This window comes from Sabethes cyaneus, chromosome 2 (assembly GCF_943734655.1).
Source record: "Sabethes cyaneus chromosome 2, idSabCyanKW18_F2, whole genome shotgun sequence".
NCBI lineage: Eukaryota > Metazoa > Arthropoda > Insecta > Diptera > Culicidae > Sabethes > Sabethes cyaneus.
In genome coordinates this window covers 164091689-164119273 of record NC_071354.1, presented here as the reverse complement: position 1 = coordinate 164119273, position 27585 = coordinate 164091689, and the positions used below count along the sequence as shown (strand labels likewise).

The 27585-nt window shown below is 40.4% G+C and overlaps 3 protein-coding genes across 4 annotated transcripts in view; 1 reads left to right on the top strand and 2 right to left on the bottom strand.

Annotated features, from left to right (window-relative positions):
- LOC128734995 (D-aspartate oxidase) overlaps positions 1 to 5867 on the bottom strand; it is a 34681-nt gene extending 28814 nt beyond the window's left edge. Inside the window, exon 1 of the mRNA XM_053829442.1 lies at positions 5400 to 5867. The gene's annotated coding sequence lies outside the window, so the exon portion shown is untranslated. The remainder of the gene's footprint in view (positions 1 to 5399) is intronic.
- Positions 5868 to 6307: 440 nt separating this feature from the next.
- On the bottom strand, positions 6308 to 20619 carry LOC128734673 (SRSF protein kinase 3). Of its 2 annotated transcripts, XM_053828972.1 has the most exons (3): positions 20484 to 20619; positions 17696 to 20156; positions 6308 to 9218 (listed from the first exon to the last, which is right to left on the bottom strand). In XM_053828972.1, the coding sequence occupies exon 2, from the start codon at positions 19983 to 19985 to the stop codon at positions 17994 to 17996; it is 1992 nt and encodes a 663-aa protein (XP_053684947.1). In that variant the 5' UTR covers positions 19986 to 20156; positions 20484 to 20619; the 3' UTR covers positions 6308 to 9218; positions 17696 to 17993. The 2 variants fall into 2 exon arrangements, with proteins under 2 accessions (XP_053684947.1, XP_053684946.1); XM_053828971.1 differs by having other exon boundaries at positions 17696 to 20619.
- A 4165-nt stretch (positions 20620 to 24784) lies between these two features.
- LOC128736286 (DNA replication factor Cdt1) lies at positions 24785 to 26987 on the top strand. The gene is made up of 2 exons (XM_053830760.1): positions 24785 to 25566; positions 25619 to 26987. Exons 1-2 carry the CDS (start codon positions 24785 to 24787, stop codon positions 26985 to 26987), a joined length of 2151 nt encoding a protein of 716 aa, XP_053686735.1.
- The last annotated feature ends 598 nt before the right edge of the window (positions 26988 to 27585 follow it).

Genomic DNA, 27585 nt, shown 5'->3' with positions numbered 1-27585 from the left:
GAGGCCATCATGCAGCTAAAGAATAACAAGTCAGCTGGAAAAGATGGCATCGAGGCGGAGCTTATTAAAATGGGACCAGAAAAGCTGGCCGTTTGTCTGCGTCGACTAATTGTTAGAATTTGGGATACGGAACAGCTACCGGGGGAGTGGAAAGATGGGGTTATCTGCCCGATCTATAAAAAGGGCGACAAGTTGAACTGTGAGAACTATCGAGCGATCACCGTTCTCAATGCCGCCTATAAAGTACTGTCCCAAATCATTTTCCGCCGTCCGCCGTCCTCCAATTGCGAATAGATTTGTGGGAACTTATCAAGCCGGCTTCGTCGAAGGTCGGTCTACAACGGATCAAATATTTACACTGTGACAAATCCTCCAAAAGGGCCGTGAATACAGAGTTCCCACGCATCATTTATTCGTTGACTTTAAAGCCGCATATGATACCATCGACCGGAAAGAGCTATGGAAAATCATGGACGAGAACAGCTTCCCTATGAAGCTCATCAAATTGATTAAATCTACGATGGATGGTCACAGTGCTGTGTTCGGATTTCGGGTGGATTGTCAAGTTCATTCGAATCACACAGAGGGCTTCGTCAAGGTGATGGTCTTTCATGCCTGCTGTTCAACATAGCGCTACAAGGTGTTATGAACCGAGCGGATATCAACACGCGGGGCACGATATTCAACAAATCTAGTCAATTCGTCTGCTTTGCCGATGACATGGATATTATCGGTAGAATATCTGTGGCGGTGGCTGAACAGTACACCAGACTAAAGCGCGAAGCAGAAAAGATTGGGTGAAAGGTAAATACGTCTAAAACAAAGTACATGCTGGCCAGCGGAACCGAGGCCGAACGACATCGCTTGGGCAGTAGTATATTGATCGACGGCGATGAGTTTGAGGTAGTCGATGAATTTGTCTACCTTGGGCCACTGGTAACGGCGGACAATGATACCAGCCGTGAGATTCGGAGGCGTATTATCAGCGGAAGTCGTGCTTACTGTGGGTTCCACAAGCAATTGCGGTCGAGCAGACTAAGTCCCCGTACAAAGTGCACCCTGTACAAGACACTTCTTAGACCGGTTGTTCTCTACGGGCATGAAACATGGACAATGCTCGAGGAGGACCTGCGAGTGCTCCGAGTTTTCGAACGACGAGTGCTAAGAACGATCTTCGGCGGCGTACAGGAGAACGGACCCAGCTAGCACCAACTCGTATATCAATGTACGAAAACTGTCGTAAATATCTCCTAACAAACTCTAAATCGTAACTAAAGCTGAATAAAGTGGGATAAAGTTGATTTTCTGTCGTATATAATGATAATGACTGACATACATACGATTTTTAGCACAAAATCGTAGAGTAGTACGGAGCGACTCGCGCTTAATTGGATATTATCGTATATAAATACTTATTTAGTCGTAACGCTCAATATTATTCGTAATCACGTATATCGCCTCCAAAATAGTACGGATATGCCAATTTTGCGCATGAAATACGATATATCTGTACGTAATGCTGATTTTTACCTTTTTGTACATATGAAAGTGCTAGCTGGGGAGTATGGAGGCGGAGGATGAACCATGAACTCGTACAGCTCTATGGCGAACCCAGTATCTAGAACGTGGCTAAAGCTGGACAAATACGATGGGCAGGGCATGTTGCAAGAATGCCGGACAACTACCCTGCAAAGATGGTGTTCGCCTCAAATCCGATAGGAACAAGACGACCAGGAGCGCAGCGAGCAAGATGGTTAGACCAGGTGGAGCGAGATCTGGCGGAGAGTACTCGGTGTCCGAGGAATTGGAGAGCGGTAGCCCTCAACCGAGTTGCATGGAGAAACATTGTTCAACAGGCTTTGTCTTAGGACGGCAAGCCACCTAAGTAAGTAATCCAGCTCCACTTCGGTACCAACACCATTTGGACTCTCACATTCCCCTGCCAACAACCATGTACTTGGTTTTAGTGGTATTAACGGTAAGTCCCAATTTCACTGCTTCCCGTTTAAAAGGCCTAAAGACCTCTTCCTCTGCCCTACGGTTGATATCGACGTCATCCGCAAAACCAAAAAGCATGCGATTGCGTGATGATAGTCGTGTTCCTTTCTACGTTTGCTCTTTGCATTGTACCTTCCAAGGCAATGTTGAACAGCAGGTTATAGAGTGCATTATCTTACTTTAGTTCATGCAACGTCACGAAAACCGCTGAAGTCTCATTCACTAGTCTGACATATGATTTTGACTCATGCAGCGTCGCACGAATCAGCGTAACTAGTTTCGGCGGAAAACCATGTTCTAGCATTATCTGTCACACCTTACGCCTCATTTCGTTTAACTGAATCGTATGCCGCCTTGAAGTTCACAAGTTTGACGCAGGGTAGACATCTGTTCCGTCGTGGAGCGAGCCTACTAAAGACTCCGCTACCGGTCTTAGTCTACAGAGCAGATACGTAGGAACATCTATACTATACTAGTTTTTACACTCTCGTTGATGTCCTTTTTTGAAAATAGGGCAAATGAGGCAATCCAACCACTCCTCTGGCATTTGTTATTCCTCCTAGATCCTGACAATGATTCGGTGGATTGTTTTGAAAACCTACAATGAGCAATCACGCCGGTTCACACTACCTTAAATCGATTCCGATGCAATCAAGTCAGTAGTTAGTGGTCCATAAGTAGGAGTTTGCTGATGTACTTGAAATACGTATAAAATGGCACAAAAACATACAAAATTAATGAGTGTTTTTTTTAGATACAAAAATTGGTATCTACCATCACTTGTTGAAGAAAATTTCGAGCGACTATGCTTGAGACTACTTTTTTGAACATTGCGATTGGTATCTCACCACTGACCCGTGTAATATTATTATTATTATTATTATTATTATTATTAATATTGGTCTTTATTATTCGTAACTTAAGACAGTGTCTTGTAATGTCACATCGTGTAAAAGGTAGAATGAGTGTCACGTAAACTATTAAAAAAAATTCTACTGTACGTTTTTTAACATTAATCATAAAGCTCATTGATTGAAGTGCTCAATACATTTCCTCTTAAATGCGGTATGAGATATTTCCAAAGTTAAGTCATTTGGCAAACAGTTCCAATAGGATACACCTCTGACGAAAAAGGTATCACTGTATTTTGAGGTGTTATGGCGACTTAGAACGAATTTGCGGCATCGAGTACTCCTGAAAGGCTAAAGTTTGTTGAGTAAATAGCCTGGTTCCTTGTTATCAATTAGCTTGTGTAAAAATAAACAGCATCTCATACGACCATAGTTTTCGAAAGGACATCCAATTAACAGTTTATGTAAGTGGGACACACTAGAGAGTCGACTGAGGCCAAAAACAAAACGAGCGCACATATTTAAAGCTACTCTCAATTTAGATAAAATTGACGCAGATGCCTCCGAGAGTAGAAAGTCACAAGCAACAAAGTACGGAAGGATTAAGCTTTTAAAAAGTTTCAATTTTATAATGGAGCTGCAATTCATAGCGAATTTATGCAGGGATCGTAAAGCAGCTTGTATTTTGCCACATTGTTTAAATAGGTATTTATCCCATTCCAAATTACTCTGGATGGTAAATCCAAGACTATTAGCACTATCGGCAAAATTAATTTTTACATCGTTAAGTTTCAATATAGGTTTTTGACTAATATGACACGTATTTCTAGTAATGAATAAAGCGTTAGTTTTGGATATATTCAGAGATAGTCTGTTGGTAGCGCACCACTCTTTAACCCTGGTAAGGTCGAAGTTTACTTTAGCCGCCACGTCGCAAGAAGACATGCACTCAAAACTGAAGTATAGCTGCACATCATCAGCAAAAAGGTGTACTGTGCAGAACTTTAGTGTATCAGGAAGGTCATTAATGTACATTGAAAATAATAGTGGTCCTAATATAGATCCTTAAGGTACTCCCGATGTTATACAGATATCTCTAGAATACGAACCGTCGTTAAAAACCTTTTGACTTCTTCCGGTAAGGTATGAATGAATAAGACTTGATGCATGGTTTGAGAAATTGAAATTAGCTTGGAACTTCCTGCATAAAATATTGTGAGAGATCGTGTCAAAAGCCTTGGAGAAATCTAGCAAAATTAATACAACTGGCCTGCCGCCATCAATAGCAATAGCAACATCATCTGGGACCTTAAGCATAACAGTCTTTGTACTGTGTTTGGCACGATAACCTGATTGGAAGATTGGATATTATTGTCTGTCGAAGTCTCGATCGTCGCTGTTTTATTGATATAGAAGAGCGGTAAAGTCTGACTAAAAATAAATCTGCCTCTCGTGTGGCACCGGCACACCTTTTGTGGTAGGAACTGAAATCATTTGGCATAACTTTGTTTACAGGTTTATGAAGTTTCGTTAAAATATTTCACCGCATTGCGGAATAGTACAGAATGGAACTGGAGCAACGTAAAAAATCTTACACAAACATCTGGAAAATCCAGAGTGGTCTGCCAATACAAACAGTGTATAATGTTCTGAAGCGTTATAAGGAGTACCTAGGTGTGAAAAGGTTGCAAAGAACTTTTAAGAAACCCGGAGCTCTCTCACCTTTCCGCTCTTTCTTCTTCACTTAAAATTTTATTACTTTCTCCTACCGTCCTGTCGTCAATTGTAAAAGAACTATCGTTTCAAATAATATTAATTTATATGCCTGGCCGCATTTCAAGGTCACGACGAAAATACGAGGTTGGTCCAGGGTATAATGAGTTCTATTAAGAATAAAAATTTGAAATTTATGCTGTGAAATCTAAAAGACTAAAAATACTGCAATCCAGTCATTTATGGTTTTTATTTGCGACATTCCAGTCCCGAATTGTAGGTTGTTCTATGCGTCCAGATTAACTTTTAACCAGGCTTTGACGTTTACAGGCCTATAATACGAAAAGGATTAATTACTCGCTAAACTCGTCTCGTAACGCCGGTTGTCGTTGGTCGAGTATGCCTTGAACGATGAAATGGCCAATACAAACCAAACAGTTTATTACTTTGACATACATCACAAATCACACGTGAGCTGTCAGATATAAAAGTGATGACGGGTCTTTTTTGCTGGACCAGCATACAAAAAAGAACCCTCACTCGGTTTATTTACATGTTGGAATTGGGCCCTATTGAAATGTTCGTCGTCAAGTACTCACTAAAACTATTAAAAAAATAATTTCATGAGTTAGAAATTTCACTAGGCCTTGACAGTAAAGGTAACTTTATGAAGAGACCAATATACTCCTCAACGAACAACCGTTCAGCAACTATTGCTGAAGTTCAAAATACCGAACTTTCTGTTTATCGTGTCTTTCTTCCTTCAATAATTTATGCAATCAACTCAACCAGAACGATGCAGTTTCTTCTTTAAACACTATTATTAACGTTACTAACCTGTCTCGAGTATTACTAGCACCCCATTCAATGGAAGGAAAGTGGCACTACTCTAGACACTTTTCCGCTACGCCGCCCATCTCCTAGGTTCTTTACCACTTTTACCGCTATTTGCACATTTCTTTTTTGCTCACGCAGTTCGCGTCCTCCTCGGTTGATTGATTATCTCACTGCCCAACCATGAATGGCAGGACGGAACATAATTATTCACCGCGTGCGTCGACGTGTCTTTCTTGAGCCGGCCGATGTTTCCTCGCAAAAGCAAGTGCGCACAAATAATAGAGCTGCTGGCTGACCCGTCGTGCCAGCTGATAGACAGTAAATATAGAATAAACTGCCGGACACGTAACAACCGGTGGTGCTTTCTTGTTTCATTCAATGTCGTCATTCTGAAAGTGTTTGTTAATTTTCGTTACTATAGATGAAATTTTCGTGTCAAAGTTTCAAATTAAGCGCAAAATTATGTGTAAGTGGCAGATCAAGAGGAAAGACGATTTTTCTTTCTCTGTTCTCTTGCACTGAAATACAGAACACACCTTGACTTTTGCACATATGTAGACCTACAATTTGAGAAACTTAAAAGTGAACACATTTCTTGACGCAGTTTATCCCCTGATTACAAAGTAGTATAGAACAAAACCATTATTTACATAAATAACTTAAAAGCCTTGCGTACATATTTCAGTAGCGTCCAATACCAATACCTATCCCAATATACCTCATCATTAGAAGTGAATTGACAGAAATATTGTTTTTATTTGCCTAGTCGTCTTTCGGAACACCTTTTTGAATAATTTAGTTAGAATTTTTTTGAACTCTGGCAATATATGACAAGTAAATGGCTTACACCATCGGAAAGGTGATACTAGTTTAAACAAACACATCCACAATTACTTATCCATGATCATTTATTACTAGATTAATCGCTACTTCTCTACAGAGTGGTTTTGCTTTTTTTTTTTTCAATTATATTTATATCGTTATTATTACAGCTTTCATACGCCTCAAGTCTCCGTTGTTCAAAATAAATAGATTAAACAGTAAGAAAGAAAAACAAATACGTTTTCGTTCTGGCTCTGACTCTGTTGTTCTACTTCTTATCTAGGTATGTATAATCGATATAACATGCGCTTACTTCCATTGGATATAATGTAATCCACCGGGGTAGAGTTCTCAATAGTACCCTCGCTGTCACCTGCGCTGATTTTTTTCCACGTGATTTTATTTGCTTCACTGTTTCTCCTGTACATGCCATGCAATATTCTCTGTGTGTGACGAGTCCTTTCCTATCGAGTCCGTTAACCGTTAAGTCTGTTCTGGATAGTAGTAGTTGTTATGGTTTCAATAGTGTATAAAATCTCATTTCAATAAAAATTCTGCTGTAGTTCTACATCTCACAAATCAATGGCAACCCAGTGATAGCTTCATGTCTTAATATGCCATCTATTCTATTTTAGCCTGTGAGTAATCGTCCATAAACTAACCAACAATAATAGATAGTTATATGCCTACGAACGGACAGAACAAAATGTGGAAAACAAGGATAAGTAGTGACATTAAAGCCCTATGTTTTGCTGTCGCACCCGCGACTTGTGTTGGCTTTCTACTAACATTACGCTGGCCTTGTTTGTGTTTGGTAGTTGTTGGTTGGTATGTTTAATATTTGCTATAAAAACACATATTTTCTACCCTGTAGACGCTACGCTTCGTCACTGCTTCCGAACCATATAATTTTACTTTTATCTCAAATTTTGTATTCCGGCTTGACAACGGGCGCTGTGTCCTTATGGTCTGCCGCGAGGCCAAAATTTTTCTTAATTTTTTGGGATCGTCAATAATGCCAGTATATAAATATTTTATATTGCAATTCTTACCGAGCCGCCACCTTTTCCGCCTAACGGTGCCTAATGAAGCACTTAGTATATTAGACTTGGTTGAAGTTATTTGTTTAAACTTTTAAACTCAAGTAAAATATTATGCATTTCATAGACTTTTTTAAACGTAAGTTGAAGTGAAGACAAGGAAGTGTAATATTATTTAAAAAGGATCTTTAATATAATTCGAGACCTATATTTGAATTATTGTCATAAAACTTTAATTTCATGTGTTATATGACTCAGTTTTTGCTTCTATATAAACTAGTAAATAATAAAATCAAAAATAAATTGGTCAGGGCGTCTTATTTGCCAGTTGCAGCGATAAATCTTCTTTTTGAAATATTTAGCCAATATTACGGCTACAATCCACGTATCAACATTTCCAATAAAACAGGAATCAAAACATACCGAGGAAAACGATAGTTAGACACTCATCCAACAATTAAAATGTATTGATTTTCAGCATCAAACAATGTTATAGCCAAGGGAATTCCAGGCATCACAGCTGAACACGGGAGCAAAAACATGGAAAAGAACATGTAGTTCAATGCAAATTAAAATAGAATGTAGCACCATTCTAATAAGCCGGGAATTACATGCATGCAATTATTTCCCATTAAATTAACAAAGCCGACTTTGAACATCTGTTATAACAAACTGAATTTTGGACTCGATTGAAACCGAATATTCCATAGCATTAACTCAGCTGATATCAGCACTAAACTTTGGACTGCCCGAGTACCAAAAATTAGTAACAAACACTTACGACCTGGCAATAGTTTGTGGTGACGATCCCAAGAAGGGCCAACAACTTTGACGACGTTCTCGCTTACATTCTCTATTATTAGCTAATACGTTACGGTTACGTGTGTATGCATATGTGTCGGATTTTGGGTTTGCTTTAAGATGATCGTGCAAAGCTATCTCTGTCCGTCTGTGTACGTGGGTATTTTGCAATGCGTGGAGGTGTCTCAATGGGTACGAAGGTGTATATTCTTCATTATGTACGAATGTGTTATGTAAAGCTACTAATGTTTGCTTTTTTTTCCTAATAAGATATAATCCTTTAAAAAGTGTCTGTACTTGACATTATTTTCACGTTTTCTATCTCAATGTTTTTTGTCTATCAACAATATAGGATTACACAGTTTTCCACTAACTTTGCCACGGGTATTATCATCTCATCAAACTAACTACTATAACTTATTAACGTTATTGTTACTTTGTTTGATATTTTTAACCGTTTCAGATCATGCCTTGGGAACTCAGCCCTCCCCTCTAGTAGCGATGAACATTTTATTCCCTCAAGCCTGAGCATAGTGACAAAACAGAAAATTGATCGCATGTTGGTTTGCAGTGTTATCATCCTGCTCTAATTGGCCCACAGAGAATTACAAATTACTTTCTTTACTTAGCAAATGGGGAGGGAGAGTTTGATTCGAAATCACACTTGAACTGACTTACAACCGACCAATCTTTCTTATCCTACAGTTGGTCATTGTATGCTTTCCCATTGAGGTCCGGCAAAGAAACGTCGTGTTGGTATACTAATGTCATATCTCGTTGCCGGTTCCGCAGGAGCAGTAGTTGGTAATGTACAAAGTAGGTTACTAGCATGTATTTCCACGGTTGTCGTGCTGAAAATGGACTGTTGTGGAGAGCAGCATTGATAGCACTGACGCAGGGAAAAGCTCTGTGCAGTTAGCAACCATTTGAGTCTATCATATGCCAATTTTTTGTTATATATTCATTTGTAATGTTACAAACAAACATCCTTCTTGTTTTGTTTTTTCTTCCTGGTGATTTAATCGTATTTCATATAATCTTATAGTGTTCAGCATTTTTTCGCAGCAACTAATTTAGATATTGTTGCAGGCTTCACTACGAAAATCTTCTTCTGCTGGCAATGTCTGCTGCAGTCGTTCGCCGTCCGCAAATAGTTCTGTAGGTGAGAGAGAATGATATATGCGTTAAATTAAATTATATATACCCATAAGGCGGCCTGCCTGTAAAAATAGCGAATATGCGAATAATTGTTCCTTGCAGAAAAATGTCAGCCTTGATTTAAATATCAGGAATTAGTATGTGTGGCTCGACAGTATCGTGCTTTAACATGTTTTCAATTGTTTTAAGCTGTGACATTGAAATGTTTATTTTGCTTTATATGAACTTTCCACGGTCTCTTGTACTTGGGTTTCAAATCAATAGTGTATGCATAAAACTATTTGTTGAATTTGTAATCTGTAACCTCTAGGGGATTGACTAGTTGAACACTGAGGAACGCATTACTTCTGTACTAGATCCTAACGGGTGATCTTATAGCAGAACCTACAAGAAAAGAAATGCAAGCACGCCCAGCAAGCAGGTGGACTCGTTGCAAGGTATATTGGCCAAGGTCCCTAAATAGGAGACCCTGGAATACGGTGACTGACGTGGAAACACATTGCTCTATATTACTTTTAAAGTACCTACTCTGTAAAAGTATCCAAAGGATAATTGGCACTACTGCCCGACCACAGCAAGCTGGATTCCGTGCTTCCCAATCGTGTGTAGACTATATGACAACGCTTCGCATGACGTTAGAGTAGAGCTAATCAATAAATTTCAGTGCTCTTCTGCTGGTTCTCGTTGACTTTGAAAAGGCGTTTTAGCGACTCAATCACGAAAACACTTCACTTGGGCGAAAAAGAAGTCTAGATAAGCTAGTTCATCTCATCGATGTGGATGAGATATTAGTTGGAGTAATTAACAGTAGACCAAATCGAGGCATGCCTTGAAATCCTCTAACGATGGAACAGCTAAATGACTTTGGCCTAGCCGGCGACATTGACTTGATCGCCCAATGCCGAATTGATGTGCAGAGCAAGCTGAATCATCTTTTCGAGAGTTCCCAGGCTGCAGGTCTCATAGTCAATGTAGAAATGACTAAGCCAATGGTTGTGAACGCTGGCAATCCCACCAACTTCACAGTAGCGGGACAACAGGTTGAGCAGATAGAAATCCTTCAATATCTTAGTAGCCGGAAAACGTCTTCTGGTGGTGCCACGAGCCTAACAGCTAACTAGACGGATCAGAAGTGGCAGAGGTGCCTTTGCAAAACTGCGAAACATTTGGCGCTCAAACCAGAGGACTCTGCATAACATATCAAAGCTCTACCTTTTAACTTAACTTAATTCGCATTACTCACTGTACACCTGCGAAACGTGTAGCGTGTCGGCGAAGACTACGTAAAGGTGCAGGTATTTATTAATCGTTGCGTACTATACTTCGCATAAACCCCTATCCAGTGTTTCATCGTTTCTCAAGGTAGAAACATGGCATGGGTCCTTTACTTTTTTCTGATCTTTAACCTTCTGTCTTTACAAAAAATACTTCGTTGCCTGTACATTGGGATAAATTTGACCCTAAAATTGAAACTGCTATATCTCAGCGAAAAATAGACGGATTTCCGAATTTTCAAATGTTTTGCAAAGGTAATTGAATGGACTAAATGATAAAATTATGAATGGCGACTTGGCGGGGGGGGGCCTTTTACAAGGAGGGGTTTTAGTAAAAATAAATCGGAAAATCGGATTTTTTTCAGATTTGTGACGTTTATATCACGAAATCCATACCACGTAGAACGATGCTTCTACAAAAATATTCGCGAACATGAGATCTTTAAAGTTACTTATGGCATTTTACAGGATTTGCTCGCTAGGAATTCGTTCGTCTGGAAAAAATCGATGTTTTTTTGGTCTCAAACTTTTGGGTTCTACTCGTGTAAATCGTTCTTGTTCTCGCTAAATGGGAGTAGATAAGGGTGGCCACTCAAAATGATTTTTTGATTTCCCGCTTTTTTCCCGGTTTTCCCGATAAAATTTATTTGATTTTCCCAGTTTTTTTAATCGCAAAAGATAAGAGAAATATTTTTTTTAAGGAAGCCCACCAACACACCCCCGCACCAAAGAACTCGCACATAGAGTCCCCTGGTAATGGACTCCTCATTTGGCAATAAAAATCTAAATACGAAAACTAAGCGAAAAAACAGAAACTAAATATAATGCAACAATTAAAAGGTGTGTGTGATGAGCTATATAAAAATTGTGGCGTTTAGTTGAAAACAGTAACTAGATTTGTAACGAATTACAACTGAATGAGCTAACATGTTCTCAACACCCGAAGACGTCTTGAATTCAACTCGCTCATCCTTCGTCTGCGCATGTTATCACATACATTAATACTGATAGTGTACTCCGTTTCAACTTTTAACGGAGAAGATACTTTTGAGCTGACACATCCTAGCCTAAAAATGAACCAGTTAAGGTGATGACAGGTGCATCGCTGCAACGAAAAAGAGTTCAAAGTACAGCACGGCACGATGTAGCTACACCGCAAACATGAAAACGTTAACACTAGATGTACCAGCATTTTAAATATACCTATTTATACCAAAACCAGTCAAAATGACTGGTGGATAAGAAACGGTTGATGAACGACTGAATAATGTGCAACACAGACCCTATAGTGGTCCTTAGCCTCTTATCCAGCAACTTCTATCTCCACCTCCTCGTTGTAAGGTAACCAACCTGTTTTGGACCTCATCTGCAGCTGTACATAATTTGGACACTTCCATTTGACTTTGCTGTAAGTGTCCATTTTGACTGGTGCTGATATAAATGGCAAAAACAAAAATTATATTTGTTACTAATATATACAAAATACAAAGTAACATTAAGTTCATAAAATGTATTCCCTACTTATAGCTACAAAAGTCATAACATCGTTTCTAAAGTCAAATGTTAGATGTTGTAGAAATTTCAAATTGAAATTGCACGACCAGTCAAAATGACTGGTCTGGTATATCTAGTGTTAAGGTGATACGGTACTGAATCCCAACATGGCTGGAAAAAAGGGATCCTTGTGGGGATTTAAGATATAGGATGTCCGGCCCTGTTTGAATTCAGTACCGTTTCACCTTAACAGTAAATGTTAAGAGTTGGGATTTTCCCAGTGATTGGTCAAAATTCTCGGGTTTTGCCGGTGATTTCAAATTCCCGTCTTTTTTCTGCTTTTCCCGGTTGGGTAGCCACCCTGAGATAGACAAAATATGGTGAACCTTGGTTAACGGTTCAGAATTCATCCACCAGGTGGTGTACGTATACCATTCTATAAATATTGGTCGCAGTTAAACAACTTGATGACATGCTAGTTTGTCTTCGGCAGGATTGATCAGGTCATTCTATGATAGACAGTTTAGCCCACTATTTAATCACCAGGTGGCGCAAGTGTGCTTTTTGTTTTGATTTATGTATTGCATATGAACATATTGTTTCGACAATATGGTCGACGAGTAGAGTTCGACCTCTTCGACACACGCTATGTCCGAAGATACTTATTATTTAACTTACATGCACCTCAGATTTCTCTTCACAGGATGTTAGTATTAATCAAAACAATTAATTTAGAGAAGGTCTTAAAATATTCTATCTTGGGTTTTTTGAAAAATTCAATTTTCAAGGTTATTTAGGCGTCAGCCCCTCTCAAGAGGTCATATCCGTTGTAATCGACCACCTCCGATTTCAACCAAATTTGGTATAATTGCTCATTCCGACCCCACATTCAATTTCCCAAAGTTTTGTACGGATTGAACAATCCCCCATGCAGTGACATGCAGTGAAAAATGAGCATTTTCGAAATTCTGAGAAATATGGAGAAGCGTCACTGCAAGGGGGATTAATCAATCCGTACAAAACTTTGGGAAAATGAATGTGGGGTCGGAATGAGCAATTATACCAAATTTGGTTGAAATCGGAGGTGGTCGATTACAACGGATATGACCTCTTGAGAGGGGCTGACCCCTAAATAACCTTGAAAATTGAATTTTTCAAAAAACCCAAGATAGAATATTTTAAGACCTTCTCTAAATTAATTGTTTTGATTAATACTAACATCCTGTGAAGAGAAATCTGAGGTGCATGTAAGTTAAATAATAAGTATCTTCGGACATAGCGTGCGACATTAATTCGTAACAATTATTCACAATACTATATAGCCAAGTGGCCTGGCAAAGTGTGAACATATACATTTCATAACCTCTGTTCACCAACTCCTCTCCCTACCTCCTCGTGGTGCCGGCTGGGGTACGCAACCTCGGTTGTCGTACGCTAACAGGGATGGGAGCACAGTGGCTCCCGTTCACATTAAGATGGCAGCTCCGTCAGCGGGATAAGGACCTTAGGTTAACAGCCTACTGTACCGGAACACAAAATGTTAACGGAAATGAAAAAAGAAATCTCGCGTAACTTTTCAAAAGGACCTAAGTCCCAATGAAAGATTCTCTTTGTGCCTCTTCTCTTTCGGTTGCCACGGCGCACAGTGCGTTGAGGCATAGACAAAAATCGTTTTTCACTTTTTTTTAATCGGGTATACTAAGTATTTAGAATTGTTTATAGATGCCTTCTGCTATACAAACAAGTATTAGTTTGCTTGGGAAAGCGCCACAACTACTATTACAAGCGTACAAACTGTCAAGTTAGTGTGGATTTGGCTTACAAATTTTGCTTTCATTTTTGAAGGTTATTGATCACGCTAGTAAAAGTTTCATAGTTTGTGTAATCAAAATCTTTAAAATGGAGAATAACAATCAAGGTTAGTAGAATAAATTTTGGTTATAGAAGGAATTCATTTTGACCTCACTCCAAAAAAATCGCCCCATAGAAACGACATAGATATTGTCCTTCAAAAAAATAGAACTCCAACTTTGATTACTCATTTAAAAAATGTTCCACCGACTTCCAAGCTAAAAGATACACAGAATAAATTAATTGTTCAAAGTGTCCTCTACAAGATCAAACAGGTTTTAGCTGCAACTACCTGCAACTCTGCAAGATATTTCAATATTTGTAGATCAACTCAAGCACTGTTAAACCGTCAGATTTCCGTTGATTCTACTATATGTTATCCCTGTTACAAGAAACCACTGTTTATGAAGCTTTGTGCTATTACTGTTCAAAATTAAACTCAAAGCGATTTTATTTCATGTAGCGAGTAAATATTTCTTTAAAAAAATTAATAAACTTAATACCGGCTGCCGTTTTTTCCCGTTTCTCGGGTTAATAATCATGACGAATAATCAATGAAAACGATTTTCCTGCTAAAAATTCGTTTCGTGGATCTAATTAAAAGGTTTTCAAAAATTGCCCAACAAAAACAGAACGTCGAGCTGCAGACTTTGTCTCAAATTATGCCACGGAAAATTATTATTTACTTTTCCATTACGGCTGAGAATGGTAAAAAAGGCATAAGTATTACTTAAACACTAGCTCTGTTCACAGATATAGATTTGTTAGTGCGAAAGTATATTTTGCTTAGAAATGCTTAAACGTCTTCCATAAACATAGCTTTCCAAGCTTTCATGCACTGAAGAAAAACTTTTCGATTACCGAAATTGCAGTTAAGGTTGATCTTCGAGTGCTGCTTAATTTCACTTTGCATTATTGTCGTCGTAATAATCGAAAGCGAGGGAGACCAAAGAGAGTATCTCAATGTTACTTAGGTCCTTTTGAAAAGTTACGCGAGAAATCTATCTGGATTATTGGCAACGACCTTGGACATGAAAACATGGACACGAATCGGAACATGGAATATACTGACCCTTGCCCAGCAGGGCAAGCTGACTCAACTTGCAAGGGAAGCTGGCCGCCTTAGGCTTGAAATCTTGGGCCTGAGCGAGGTCCGCTGGCCGGGTACTGGCGAACACAAGACATCGTCCGGGCAAGTCTTGCTCTACTCTGGCATACGAGATGAAAATGCTACTCGAGAAAAAGGAGTTTAATTCCTACTGAGCCCAGGGGCACATGCGGCCCTGATGAAGTGGGAACTGATAAACGAAAGAATAATCGTTGCTAGATTCAGAACACGGGTTAGAAACTTTACAGCAACCCAGTGCAATGCGTCAACAGATGCTGCCGACCTGCAGGAGAAAGAAAGTTTTTACAGTCAGCTGAACAGCGTCCAAATCCACATGGGCGATTTCAATGCGAAGATTGGCTTAAACAATGCGGACGTTCAACGCGTCATGGGACGCTATGGCCTAGGAGAGATGAGTGAAAACGGGGAGTTGTTTATATAATTCTGTGGTAATAACAATATGGTCATTGGTGGATCGCTCTTTTCCCATAGACCAGTACATAAAGTCACGTGGGTTTCCCGCGACGGCCGAACCGAAAACCAAATCGACCATATTTGTATCAGCTGAAAATGGCGAAGGAGCCTTCTTGATGTACGCACTAACCGCAACGCTGATATTGCATCTGACCATCATATTGTTATCGCTGAGATACTTTTGTTCGTCGCAAGTGTCCAACGACGGGGGAAAGCTGTGTGCCGTTACGTCTGCCGATTGGAGAATCCTGAGGTGAAAGGGTTTTGTCGAATCCCGATCCCGAGCCTCTGAGTTACCACCTGGTGGAACAATCGAAGAGCGATGGACCGGCATCAAAACACTTTCACGACGACCAGTGACGAAACCCTCGGTAAAGCGGGTGGAGGGAGTGGATATCGGATGAAACTTGGAGGAAGATTGACGAGCGGAGAGAGGCAAAAGCCGACACTGAGCGAGCGCGAACCAGATCGGCTAAGACAGCTGCCCGTCAACGATACGCCGAACTGGAGAGGGCTGTTAAACGAGCTAGTAGGCGGGACAAGAGAGCCTGGACTAACTCCCTAGTCGAACAAGGGGAATCCGCCGCCGTCACCAATGGTGATATACTTTTGTTGTACGATATTTCTCGCCGCCTTTGTGGAGCCGGAATGAATACTAAGATGCCGCCAAAGCACAGAGCTCATCAGTTACTTAACAACTTAAGCTATGGACTGAGCATTATGAACAACACTTCCGAGTCCTAAATGTCGGAGACCAACAAAACCAGCAGCGTATGACGCCTGCAGTTCGTCGAATTAATCGCGTTAACTCGGAGGCGCCATCGCTGGATGAAATTGAACCAGCCATCAAGAGTATGACATCTAATAGAGCGCCATACACTGTACTGCCGTGAGTCGCATAACAGTCCCATTTTCTATGGAGTTTCCTATATAAATGGGACTGTTATGCGATTCACGACAGTGTATTTCAGCCGAGAGGCTCAAAACTGACTCACCTTTGTCAGCCCAGATGATGCATCAGCTTTTCAGTAAAATATGGGAAACCGCAACTTTTCCGGTGGACTGGATGCACTTGTCTTTATTTTGTGGACAAAGATGGACAATTTTAAAAACTATCGTACAAAATGGGCTTAAGGAATCCGGAATTTCATGAAATTTTGCATATGTGCGTAGTTTATTAATGAAAACAATAGTTAACAAATTTATTCTCTCCTATTTCCCAGAAAATTCTAAAGCAAATTATTCGATTTTCTCGGACATGGCTTATTTCGAAAGTCCATAACTAACCCAAGCATTGTAGAAAAAAAAACCTTATTATTAAGATGCGAAAAAAGGTGTTATATGTATTATAGGTATTCGCCTTTTTGTCTTTGTCTGAAAATCTCGTCAGAACCATCCTTTATATTTAGCATTTATCTATACCGAATTCTTTTCTTTTCGTATTTCGATATTAGTTACAAGGATATTCGATGTTAGTCGTAAGACATACAAGGTAAGTATATTTTGTGCGTGTTGAGCTGAACCAGGGGTGACATTGCGATTCTTGTTTCGAGTGATTTTGGTTCGTTTCGCCCATTCGTTTAACGAGGTCGAAACGAACCAAAATGACTCGAAACGAGAATCGCGATGTCACCCCAGGGTTACTTTTTGCCTCGGCCGAACCAGGTTCTATTACCCTAAATGAAATTTCATACACTCTGGAAATACCTACAAGCGATGAAAAAATCGGCTTTTAACATATCGCTCTGGTTTTCTTTCGATACCACAAACCTTCAAATATTTCAGAAAACTAGTAAAATTACCCCGCATGTTAACAAAAGGCAACACTTAAAAACTGGCAGCAATTAAATTCACAAGATAACTTTACTAAAAACGGTAGTGAAATTTACCTTTTAACTTATACATTCGGGTTAAACACCAACTATTGTCGGCATGTGTTGCCCTGGCCTAACTACAGTGAACAATTATTCGCTTATCCTTCGCAGCGGTACCTCCTATATGCTTCTATTGACCAACCGATGTATGAGGCGAGAAAAAGAAACTGATGAGGAAAATGAGTAAAGCAGATTGTGAAACATAGCGCTCTGCACGAAACAGGTTCAGTCTGCTTGAAAAATATTTCACTTGGCATCCTAGCCCACCGCCACCACCACCACTAACACTGACCGGTCTTGCAATTGCCTGTTTAGTGCAAGTGCTGCGCTGCCACAAGAGTAAAGAGGTAAGATTTTTGCAGGGAACAAAGACACATACAACAAAGATGTAAAAACTTACAATTTTTCTACTGTATATAACATCATCCGCAGTACCGTCTCGGTCTCCGCTTTCCCACCATCCTTGGCGATTCACTAGTCACTACAGTATCCTTCCGCCGTTTTCCGTCTATACACTTGCAATATCATTTATGGCTCCTCTATTTCTATCACCGTCAGAAGATTCCTTTTCATTTCTTAATTTGTTTTTTTTCCTGACTCACTTTGCGATTGCTGTCACTATCGAGCGCAACTGTCTAGCAATTTTTCACTTCTCTCGCGCAGGCACACAGTCAGACACACGCGGTTTAAATAACGTCTCAATGCTTTAGCCACGAATGTTGTAAACACTCGGAGGCAGTGGCCCTCGTTTTCGGATCGTAATTCAGCATGGGGCTAAGGAAATCACTGAACTCAATCGCATCTTCCAAGCTCCACTCGTACTTTTCCCGCAATACGTCGACCAAACCCCAGGGCTTCAGACCGGAGATGTTTCGCAGCTCACCCTTCGAGTTAAATGCATGGTTCGACATGCGACCCGACAGAGCAATCCGCTTTGGGATTGGCCCCAACAGCTCGATTATATGGGCAATATGATCATCATCCCGACAATAGTTATCACCGGAGTGCGGTTCGAACAGATAGTCCCCGGTGGCCATTTCGAACGCCATACAAGCCGTACTCCAGATATCCGCCGAAGTATTGTATCCCGAACCGATAATCACCTCCAGCGAACGATATTGACGCGTTTGAATATCCTCTGTAAAATGTTTGTCCACCCAGCAAGCGTTACCTAAATCAGCAATTTTTACTTCTACATCGCACACTTCGAAGGCCGGATCTTTTCGTTCTTTCACTCGAGACAAAATTTTTTGCATCGATTCACTGATGTCAAGTTTTCCGCCCCCAGATGTGGACGTTGGTTGCGAAGACGAGGCAGTAGGAATTGAGGAAGAAGAGGCCTTTTTTAACACCGAATCATCGTTATTGTTGGAAGCAGACTGATCCGGACTGGATGAATTGGGGGAAGAATTCGCTGCTGCATTGCTCGGTTTTACAGGGGGCTCATCTTCATCGCCGGAGGATCCAGAGCCGGTACCGGATCGATCACCATTCAGCAGTAACATTCGAGGACTTTCTGGTGACACAATGGGAGATTCGCAATCATCTCGATCATCCTGTGAGTCTTGCTTCTTGGCCAAGACCATCTCGCCTTCACCGGTAGCACCATTTTCCAATAGGGCACCAGCTGTACCAAACTCCTGTTGTTGAATATGCTCCATTTGCTGTCGAATCAATTCCGATTGCATTTTGGCTTTCCTCTTAAGTTTTTTCTTCTTAGTCTTGCTCATATTTTGGCTAAGTGGTTGCTCCTGAAACTGTGGAGGAGCAGCTGAAATCAAAGAGTACGGCAACCGGCAACCCATCGTGTGCATTTTGGTCGCCTCGCAAGCTAACTTTCTAATATAGGTCTCATCGACACACAGTAATACGTTTTCCGGTTTAATGTCGGTGTGTATTACCTTGCACTTGGTGTGTAAATAGTCCAATCCTTCTAGAACTTGTCGGATAATCGATTTCACGTTTGGCAATGGAATTCCACGATAGTTACTCTTTAGGATCAATTTCAGCAGATTGTGCCCCAACACTTCAAACACCATACAAATGTGCGTCCCATTGACACCAGTAATCCGAAAATCGTTAAGTAACTGAACCGTCTTGTTACGCTTCGGGTCCTCGGGGTCCGCGTTTCGTATCGATTTTAAAATTTGAATCTCATCCTTTGCCGTATCTGTAAAATGCTGCGCCGACTTCACGATTTTTAGCGCTACATATCGTTTTTCTTCCAAATCCCAGCTAAGCCACACTGTAGAGAAGTGACCCCAGCCTAGTTTCCTGATGACATGATACCTCTGCAGGAACAAATCTCCCAACTTCACCGGATGATAACCTCCTCGGCAGTAATCTTCCCGACACTCCTGTTCTCCTTCCCGTTCGTCACTGCTGTATCCAGCGGCATCGTCTAGGTACCGGTCCTCATCTCGGTCGTCAATCGATTCGTTGGAGCTACTGTTTTTCTTGTTGCTGCTGGCTAAGCTCGAATACTGCTGTTGTTGATTGTCATTCGCCGGAACCGGATTCATCTCATTATCGGGAGACGACAACTGACTCTGTTGCTGTTGAGCTGTTGCGGCTGCCTGCGCTGCTACTTGCTGTGCTTGTTGTTTTGCCTTTCTCTTTCCCGTCTTATGACGCTTCTTTTTCGCCTGGATCGTTAATACATGACGATTGGTGTCGGATTTTGCATTCATTTTCTTCCTTCCACACCGTTACTATCGAGTTTTGCTTTTTTAGCTATATGCGCCCTATCACCGAAATCGAAACAGGAAGTGCGTGCACTCTTCTTCGCATAAAACACAATCCTGCGTTCCAACTTATGCAACTCACTACAGGTTCTCTTCCAAAATAACGCAGATAGCAAACTAAAAAGCAAATAAAAAAGAAAATCGCACTAATTTCATCGAATTTTTACAATTTTCACCGGCCGTCCGCACTACGAGTTTAAAAAAAGGTAAAAACGTCGGGAATTTTCCTTCTTTTGGCAAAAAACGACGGAACCCGTAGAAAATGTGTGCTGCGATGATGTTCGTCTTATTGCTTTGACAGCTCCTGAATAAAAAAAAAACTCGACACAAGTCTCCCGGTTTCGCTATCACTCACACAACACACACTGCTTCTTTCTCATCTTCGCCCTGCCATAAATGTTCTTTCCACCAAAAAAATGAAAATCCTTCTGCAGTTCACTTTACCTTATTTCATTTAATTTTCCACAATGGCTTTGAAGCTACGCACTATTGACAGCAATTTTGCGTGCAGTTTACGCTCAAGTAAAACCAAATAAAATGCTAAACTTATAAAAATGCGTTTTTTAATCGCGACCGAAGAAAACTAAATCAACCAACTACCACCGCTTACTACGCTACACTTCTACAGCAGTTTTTTATGCTGCTCTTGCTTGTGGTTATGCTTCGCTGTCTGATGATGTTCATCTATAAGTCTACACAAACAAACATGGTTGAATTCGCCCGACAGCTCAATGTAAATGCCATAAAAGGTGTAGAACCTAGGTAAACAGGCGAAAATATAGCAAAATTCGAGTAACTTTAAGGTCCCGTTTGAATCTTACGTAACGCTGCAGAGGGTATCCAGTTTTTTACGAGCCATACCCAACAAACATTGTTGTAGAATAACAGGTTATCAAGCGCTTGTTACCCGGTAATTAGCTATACAAGGGTTGAATAAGCTACAAATCAACAAAAATGTTTGTTGGGTAATGCCGGACGTGTTCGTGATATTTGAACGATATTTTTGACATTTCAGTAATACCACAAACTATCCAGCTTTCCACGAGCGGTAATGGCGGCTATCCAGCTTTCCACGAGCGATAATGGCGGATATTGAGCACAAGTGGGTACAATCTTTTGACATTCATTGCAGGAGCATCGAGTTCGCCCTGACGGAGTTACTATGGATACATTCATGATTGTTTGTTGTTCGAGTGTAAAAATGTAAACATTGTTTAATTTTGCAGATCAACTGAAGTGGAACATAACTAAACGGATTCAAACTTTTATAGTGGTTTGCGGCCATAATTTGCTGAAGGCACTGGCTCAAAATACTTTTTCACAATCGTGCGAATTAAACATTCGAAACTTTACACATTAACGCAAATATTAACTTCATGTTGGTCGAGCCGTTGTCAAGTTTGCTCTCGAACAGCGTCTCGACTTGATAAGAAACTTTCCATTGCGTATTTGGACATTCTCCCTGAAATTTGCGAAAACTGCAAAGCCACAATCCATAAAACTTGTTGTCCGTTCAATCCAGCTTTTTACGAGCCATAATGGCGGACGTGTTTGCAATATTTGAACAGCATTTTTGACATTTCCATAATCCATCGCACGTTTTCTTTCCGTTCGTTCACGGTAAAACTAAAGGAATGTACGGAAAGAAAACGTGCGATGAATTAGGGAAATGTCAAAAATGCTGTTCAAATATTACGAACACGTCCGCCATTATGGCTTGTAAAAAGCTGGATTATGTTCCTCTTTAGCTGATTTGCAAAATTGAACAATGTTTACATTTTTACATTCGAACAACAAACAATCATGAATGTATCCATAGTAACTCCGTCAGGGCGAACTCGACACTCCTCCAATGACTGTCAAAAGATTGTGTTCACTTGTGCTCAATATCCGCCATTATCGCTCGTGGAAAGCTGGATATCGAGCTGCAGTGAACGTCAGCGACAGCATGTCCTGGGCTCAAAATTTGACAGCGGGCCCAAATCAGACTGCTGGCAGTTGAGTGAAACGCAATGTTGACATGCTATCTCATTTTCGCACACACGAGATGTTGGCAGCGAAAACATGGTTGCCTGCCGAAGGGGTGGCATATTTACGCCAAAGAAGGAGAGCAAAAATATGCGAAGTGTATCCAAAACAATTGCTCTCCTTCTTTTGCGTAAACGAAAGAAAGAGCAACACTGCCGTACTAGAGAAGAGTGCCCAGTTTTGATGGATGCAGAGTTGTCAAAAAGTTTGTTCGCATATTACGAACACAATTTATCCAGCTTTTTACGAGCCATAATGGCGGACGGCGTTCGTAATATTTGAGCAGCATTTTTGACATTTCCCTAGTACATCGCACGTTTTCTTTCCGTACATTCCTTTAGTTTTACCGTGAACGCGCGGAAAGCAAACGTGCGATGTATTAGGGAAATGTCAAAAATGCTGTTTAAATATTACGAACACGTCCGCCATTATGGCTCGTAAAAAGCTGGATAGCATACGCCATTACCCAGCTTTTTACGAGCCATAATGGTGGACGCGTTCGTAATATTTGAACAGCATTTTTGACATTTCCCTAATACATCGCACGTTTTCTTTCCGTACATTCCTTTAGTTTTACCTATTTAGACTACCCCGATTTACACGATTATCACAGTCGAATCTCGCACACGATTTCGCTCAAAGAATATAAAGTGAAAAAGAAGGGGAAGGAGTAAAAAGAAGTCAAACTCATTAGAAGATCAAACTAAAAGCCACTTTAGTGTCAGATTAACAGTACAAAATGCGGTACGTTGCATTAAATAATTATCACAGTAGTCTAAATAGTCATAAAACTCAGTAAACCATTTGGTTTGTATATCTCGATTGCAACTGAGGTATACGAAATCATATCTGAACGAAAAAGTTATATTTCACGCCATATAAGACCATATATGTACCAAAGTGGAGGCGATATACGTGCGAAAATTTTGACAACTATTTGTAATTCTATTTTGCGCAGTTTTTATAACACGCAACTAAATACTCCTGAATATATGATATAGATATAATGAAATATTGCAATTGTCTATCCTGCTTTATAATTCACAGTCATGAATTGTATATGAAGACACGCACGACTGCAAAACAACTTATTGTTCACTTCGATTTGACATACTCTAATCATTATACAATTCCAATGTGAAATTGACATGAAAACGATTTAATGTGGACTTTCTATTACGATTTTGTGTTATCTGGGAAGGGGCAATAGGGTAACCAACCTATTTTGGACCCCATCAGCAGCTGTACATAATTTGGACACTTGCATTTGATTTTGCTGTAAGTGTCCAAATTATGTACAGCTGCTGAGGGGGTCCAAAATACGTTGGTTAGCCTACATACTGTATCAAAATGGGTAAGGAATTTTGCAGATTATTTTCCATGGCTCCAAGATTTTTTGTCATTTGTCATTTTAATAAGCAAAGTAACTGCTGACCTTCTAAAGGCCCGCACAGAATTGGTACTTTATGACTGCATTTGCGTAGATTTGACAGATAATCTGTCAAATTGTATGGGAGAACTGTCAGATTTGCGCAAACGCAACCGCAAAGTACCAATTCTGCGCGGGCCTTAAGTTTTATTGCAAATTTCATCAAAAACGCGAAATGCAAGAATTTTGTAAACAGTTTGCAAGTAAAATTCCAGCAGCGACCTGTCAAATATTTATGTCAACTTGTTGCGAGCGTCAATCGCAATCCAGCTTTTTACGAGCCATAATGGCGGACGTGTTCGTAATATTTGAACAGCATTTTTGACATTTCCCCAATCCAGCTTTTTACGAGCCATAATGGCACACGCGTTCGTAATATTTAAACAGCATTTTTGACATTTCCCCAATACACCGCACGTTTTCTTTCCGTACATTTCCTTTAGTTTTACCGAGAACGCGCGGAAAGAAAACGTGCGATGTATTGGGGAAATGTCAAAAATGCCGTTCAAATATTACGAACACGTCCGCCATTATGGCTTGTAAAAAGCTGAATACATTGCACGTTGTCTTTCCGCGCGTTCGCGGCAAAACTAAAGGAATGTACGGAAAGAAAACGTGCGATGTATTAAGGAAATGTCAAAAATGCTGTTCAAATATTACGAACACGTCCGCCATTATGGCTCATAAAAAGCTGGATAAATTGACATGAATAATCCAGCTTTTTACGAGCCATAATGGCGGACGTGTTCGTAATATTTAAACAGCATTTTTGACAGTTCCCTAATGCATCGCACGTTTTCTTTCCGTACATTCCTTTAGTTTTACCGTGAACACGCGGAAAGAAAACGTGCGATGTATTGGGAAAATGTCAAAAATGCTGTTTAAATATTACGAGCACGCCCGCCATTATGGCTCGTAAAAAGCTGGATAGGTAGTACACTTCGCGTTTCGAGCTGTTTTTATTTTTCGAGTAGTTTAATAATTTCTGGCAGCACAGACATATTCTCCGAAAACGCCGAAAACAGAGGTCTGCCGCACGCACCCTACCTTTCTTTCACATTGATCGAACTGTATTCGCCCGATTCAATGTTGAGAGTGTGACGTGCGTAGGAATGCATTTCGCTGCAGTTGGATTCAAATTGGAGGGAAACCGCTAGCAGTTCACAAGGTTCACATCCATTAGCTGCATGAAATCTACCTGAGTGGTCAGACATTTATAGTGACGCGTTTATCTTTAATTATTTGAATACAGTTAGTGATATCAGTTAACATTACAACCTGAAGCAAAATGTCACAACCAACAGTAGCAGCATATTTTAATGCACGAAAGCGTGCGGCAACGGATGAAATAGGTGCCTCTGCAGCTCGCAACAAGGTATTGGTTCTGGAACAAACGTCCATCAGATCCTCCGATAATCCAGAACAACAATCACTGGATACGTCCAACCGGGTCGTTTTTGCCAATACTAAAAATTTTCTTTCCAAGAATGCCCCTGCTACAGCCGAAACGGATCAAATTGGAGATGCCTCAGAATGCAAACGGATTACCCGAGCTACGCGAACCATTCGACGCATTGGAGCAGTCACCGTCAACGAGAAGACCCGGGAAATGTTAGAACACCCGAAGTTGGTCAACTTTTTCAAGAAAGGTACTCTGTCGCCACGGAAGAAAATGATACAAAAAGATGCAAGCCCTGCTAAAGCAATGGTTCTATCAAAATCGTCCTCCCCAGTAAATGGGGAGTTCTCAGCAAAGTCTAACGCTAGTAATATTGAAAAAGGAATGACGACACCGACTAAACAAGTCGAAAAAAATGAAGCGAATCCTATTAAACCTGCTGTTGCAAATTTGACATTAGGAGAAATCAAAAGCAAGATAAACCGAAGTGCTCGTTTGGAGCAATTAAAAGCGTCTTTAAATAAAATGCAAAGCGGTTTTGACAAGCTGGATAACATGGCTAGCAAGCGGACGGATACTTCAAATAGAAAGCCAACTGTTCCGCCTAGTCCCGGTACTGCAGCCCGCAATTTAAAACAATTTCAAACGCTGGAAGTAGAAGTACCGATAAGGTAATTTATTGTTTTACTTTAAAATGATAATTTTTCTAATGACTTATTTTAGTCCACAGAAGCAGTTTACTTCGCCTACAAAAACTCTTCATCGCACCCCAACCAAGGCTCATCACAATTCACTCATGTCACCTTCGAAGAATGTCACACCAAAGAGGTTGTCTACATTAATGAGTCCAATAAAGGAACCATCTGCCACTCCAGTGACTGCCAGCCCCACCAAGTTACCAGCCTATCAACGGTTCCAACACCTTACCGCGGCTGGAAGACCAACTCTTCCGCTTCCCTACAAATATCGCTGCCTTGCTGAGCTGTTTAATCGCATCGATACTGTTTGTGCCATGTTTTATAATCGAAAAGAGCAGATTACTTTCAAAAAGCTCAAGCTTCCAGTGCAGCGAATGGCACGGAAGAACCTCTACGAGAGCCATCTAGCGCAGATAAAAACTTTATTCCCAGATGCATTTGATCTTACTTTGGAACTGACAAAAAATTACGGATCAGTAACAAAACACGATACCTATCAGCTGGTGATAAGACCTAACATTAAAGATAAACCCAGTACAACACCAAAGGATGAAGATGCTAATTTAATACGCAGCGCCCAAAATCAATCAATGAATCCGCAAGTTATAGCTGAAAGATCTCAAAAATTCGATCGTCTTCTTCGGGCAAAAGTAATGGAGTATCACCAAAAATTTCTGCTAGAGTTGGATCCACCGATGCACATTCCTTGTGAAAAAGTAACTCGCTGGCATCCGGGCTTCGATGTGGAAGGCTGTCCAGAGATCGAGAAGGCTGAGCTTCCGCAGCCGCCGAATGTAGAACGTTTTTCTTCAGCCAAAGATGTCCTGTCGGCTGCTCGGAATCTTTTCAATTGCAGTACTGCTATGGAACGGGCCCTTCAGCGCGTGGAGGAGAGAAAACGCCAAAATAATACTCCAGTAGTCAATAAAACGAACATTGCTCCACCTTTAGATGCCGAAGTCAAAGCTAAACCAGAGAACCCATTACACGCTGGTCTGAAAAACGTTCCAAAGTCTCTTCTTGAAAAAATTCGTGCTAAACAAGCAGCGAAAGCGTTGGATCAAATGACTCGGCGACCTTCTATCGAACAGCAAGCTATCAAATACGGACGCCTCCCAGAGCTGGCTCGCCATTTGCGGAATGTGTTTGTGACGGAGCGAAAAAGTGTTCTCCCGATGGAAACGGTCCTCGTCAAAATCGAGAACAGCTACCGTGGTCGACTTTCCATCAAGGAACTAGAGGAACATCTGCGTTTGATATCGCAGCTGGCACCGTTCTGGCTAACGTTGACCGAAGTTCGCAAAACACTGTACGCTAAGATTGTAAAGGATTGCGACATGACCAAAGTGATCGAACCACTGGAAAACAAAGCCAACGATTTGCTGAAAGGATAAGCTGGCCGGAAATTTTACAGCATTGCGCGACTATTTTTTAACTTAGAAGTAAAATATTATTGTTTAAAATAGCCAGTTTTCTTATCGCTATTCTGTTCACAACTATTTTTTGTACTTGAAGCATGATACAATGTGTGTGAACGGAAATTGTTTCTATTTCTTACATGATTATCTTTACTGTTCTTTTTATTTCAATTGCTTACTATACAGTTTCTTTATATTAATATAACCTTTAACGGTTAATGGCCAATTATTCTCTTTTGTGTGTTTGGTAGAAAATAAATGCAATCTTTTTTTATCAGCATTATTAGTGTTTTGCTCATTCATTTATGATATCTACATGTTATTGATGTATCAATCATTCTCGTGAATAAATTTCTTTATGAAAAAAGTGAAATTTTCCTTGAATCCTGTTCATTGTATGAATATATCACAGCAATTCGGCATAAAATCAATTCAAAACAATAACGAAATAAGCAATCGAACATTTGAAAGCATTAGCATTAGCATATGAGGCTGCACACATCGTAGGTGGCTATCTAACCGCATTGTATACATGGCTACGTCCAAACAACCGCAGGGGAGATGGGTATAGGAA

Coding starts and splice junctions, on each gene's coding strand:
- LOC128734673 (XM_053828971.1), bottom strand. CDS start 19,985: ATGAATGCAAAATCCGACACCAATCGTCATGTATTAACGATCCAGGCG.
- LOC128736286 (XM_053830760.1), top strand. CDS start 24,785: ATGTCACAACCAACAGTAGCAGCATATTTTAATGCACGAAAGCGTGCG. Junction 25,567..25,618: donor GAAGTAGAAGTACCGATAAG/GTAATTTATTGT, acceptor GACTTATTTTAG/TCCACAGAAGCAGTTTACTT.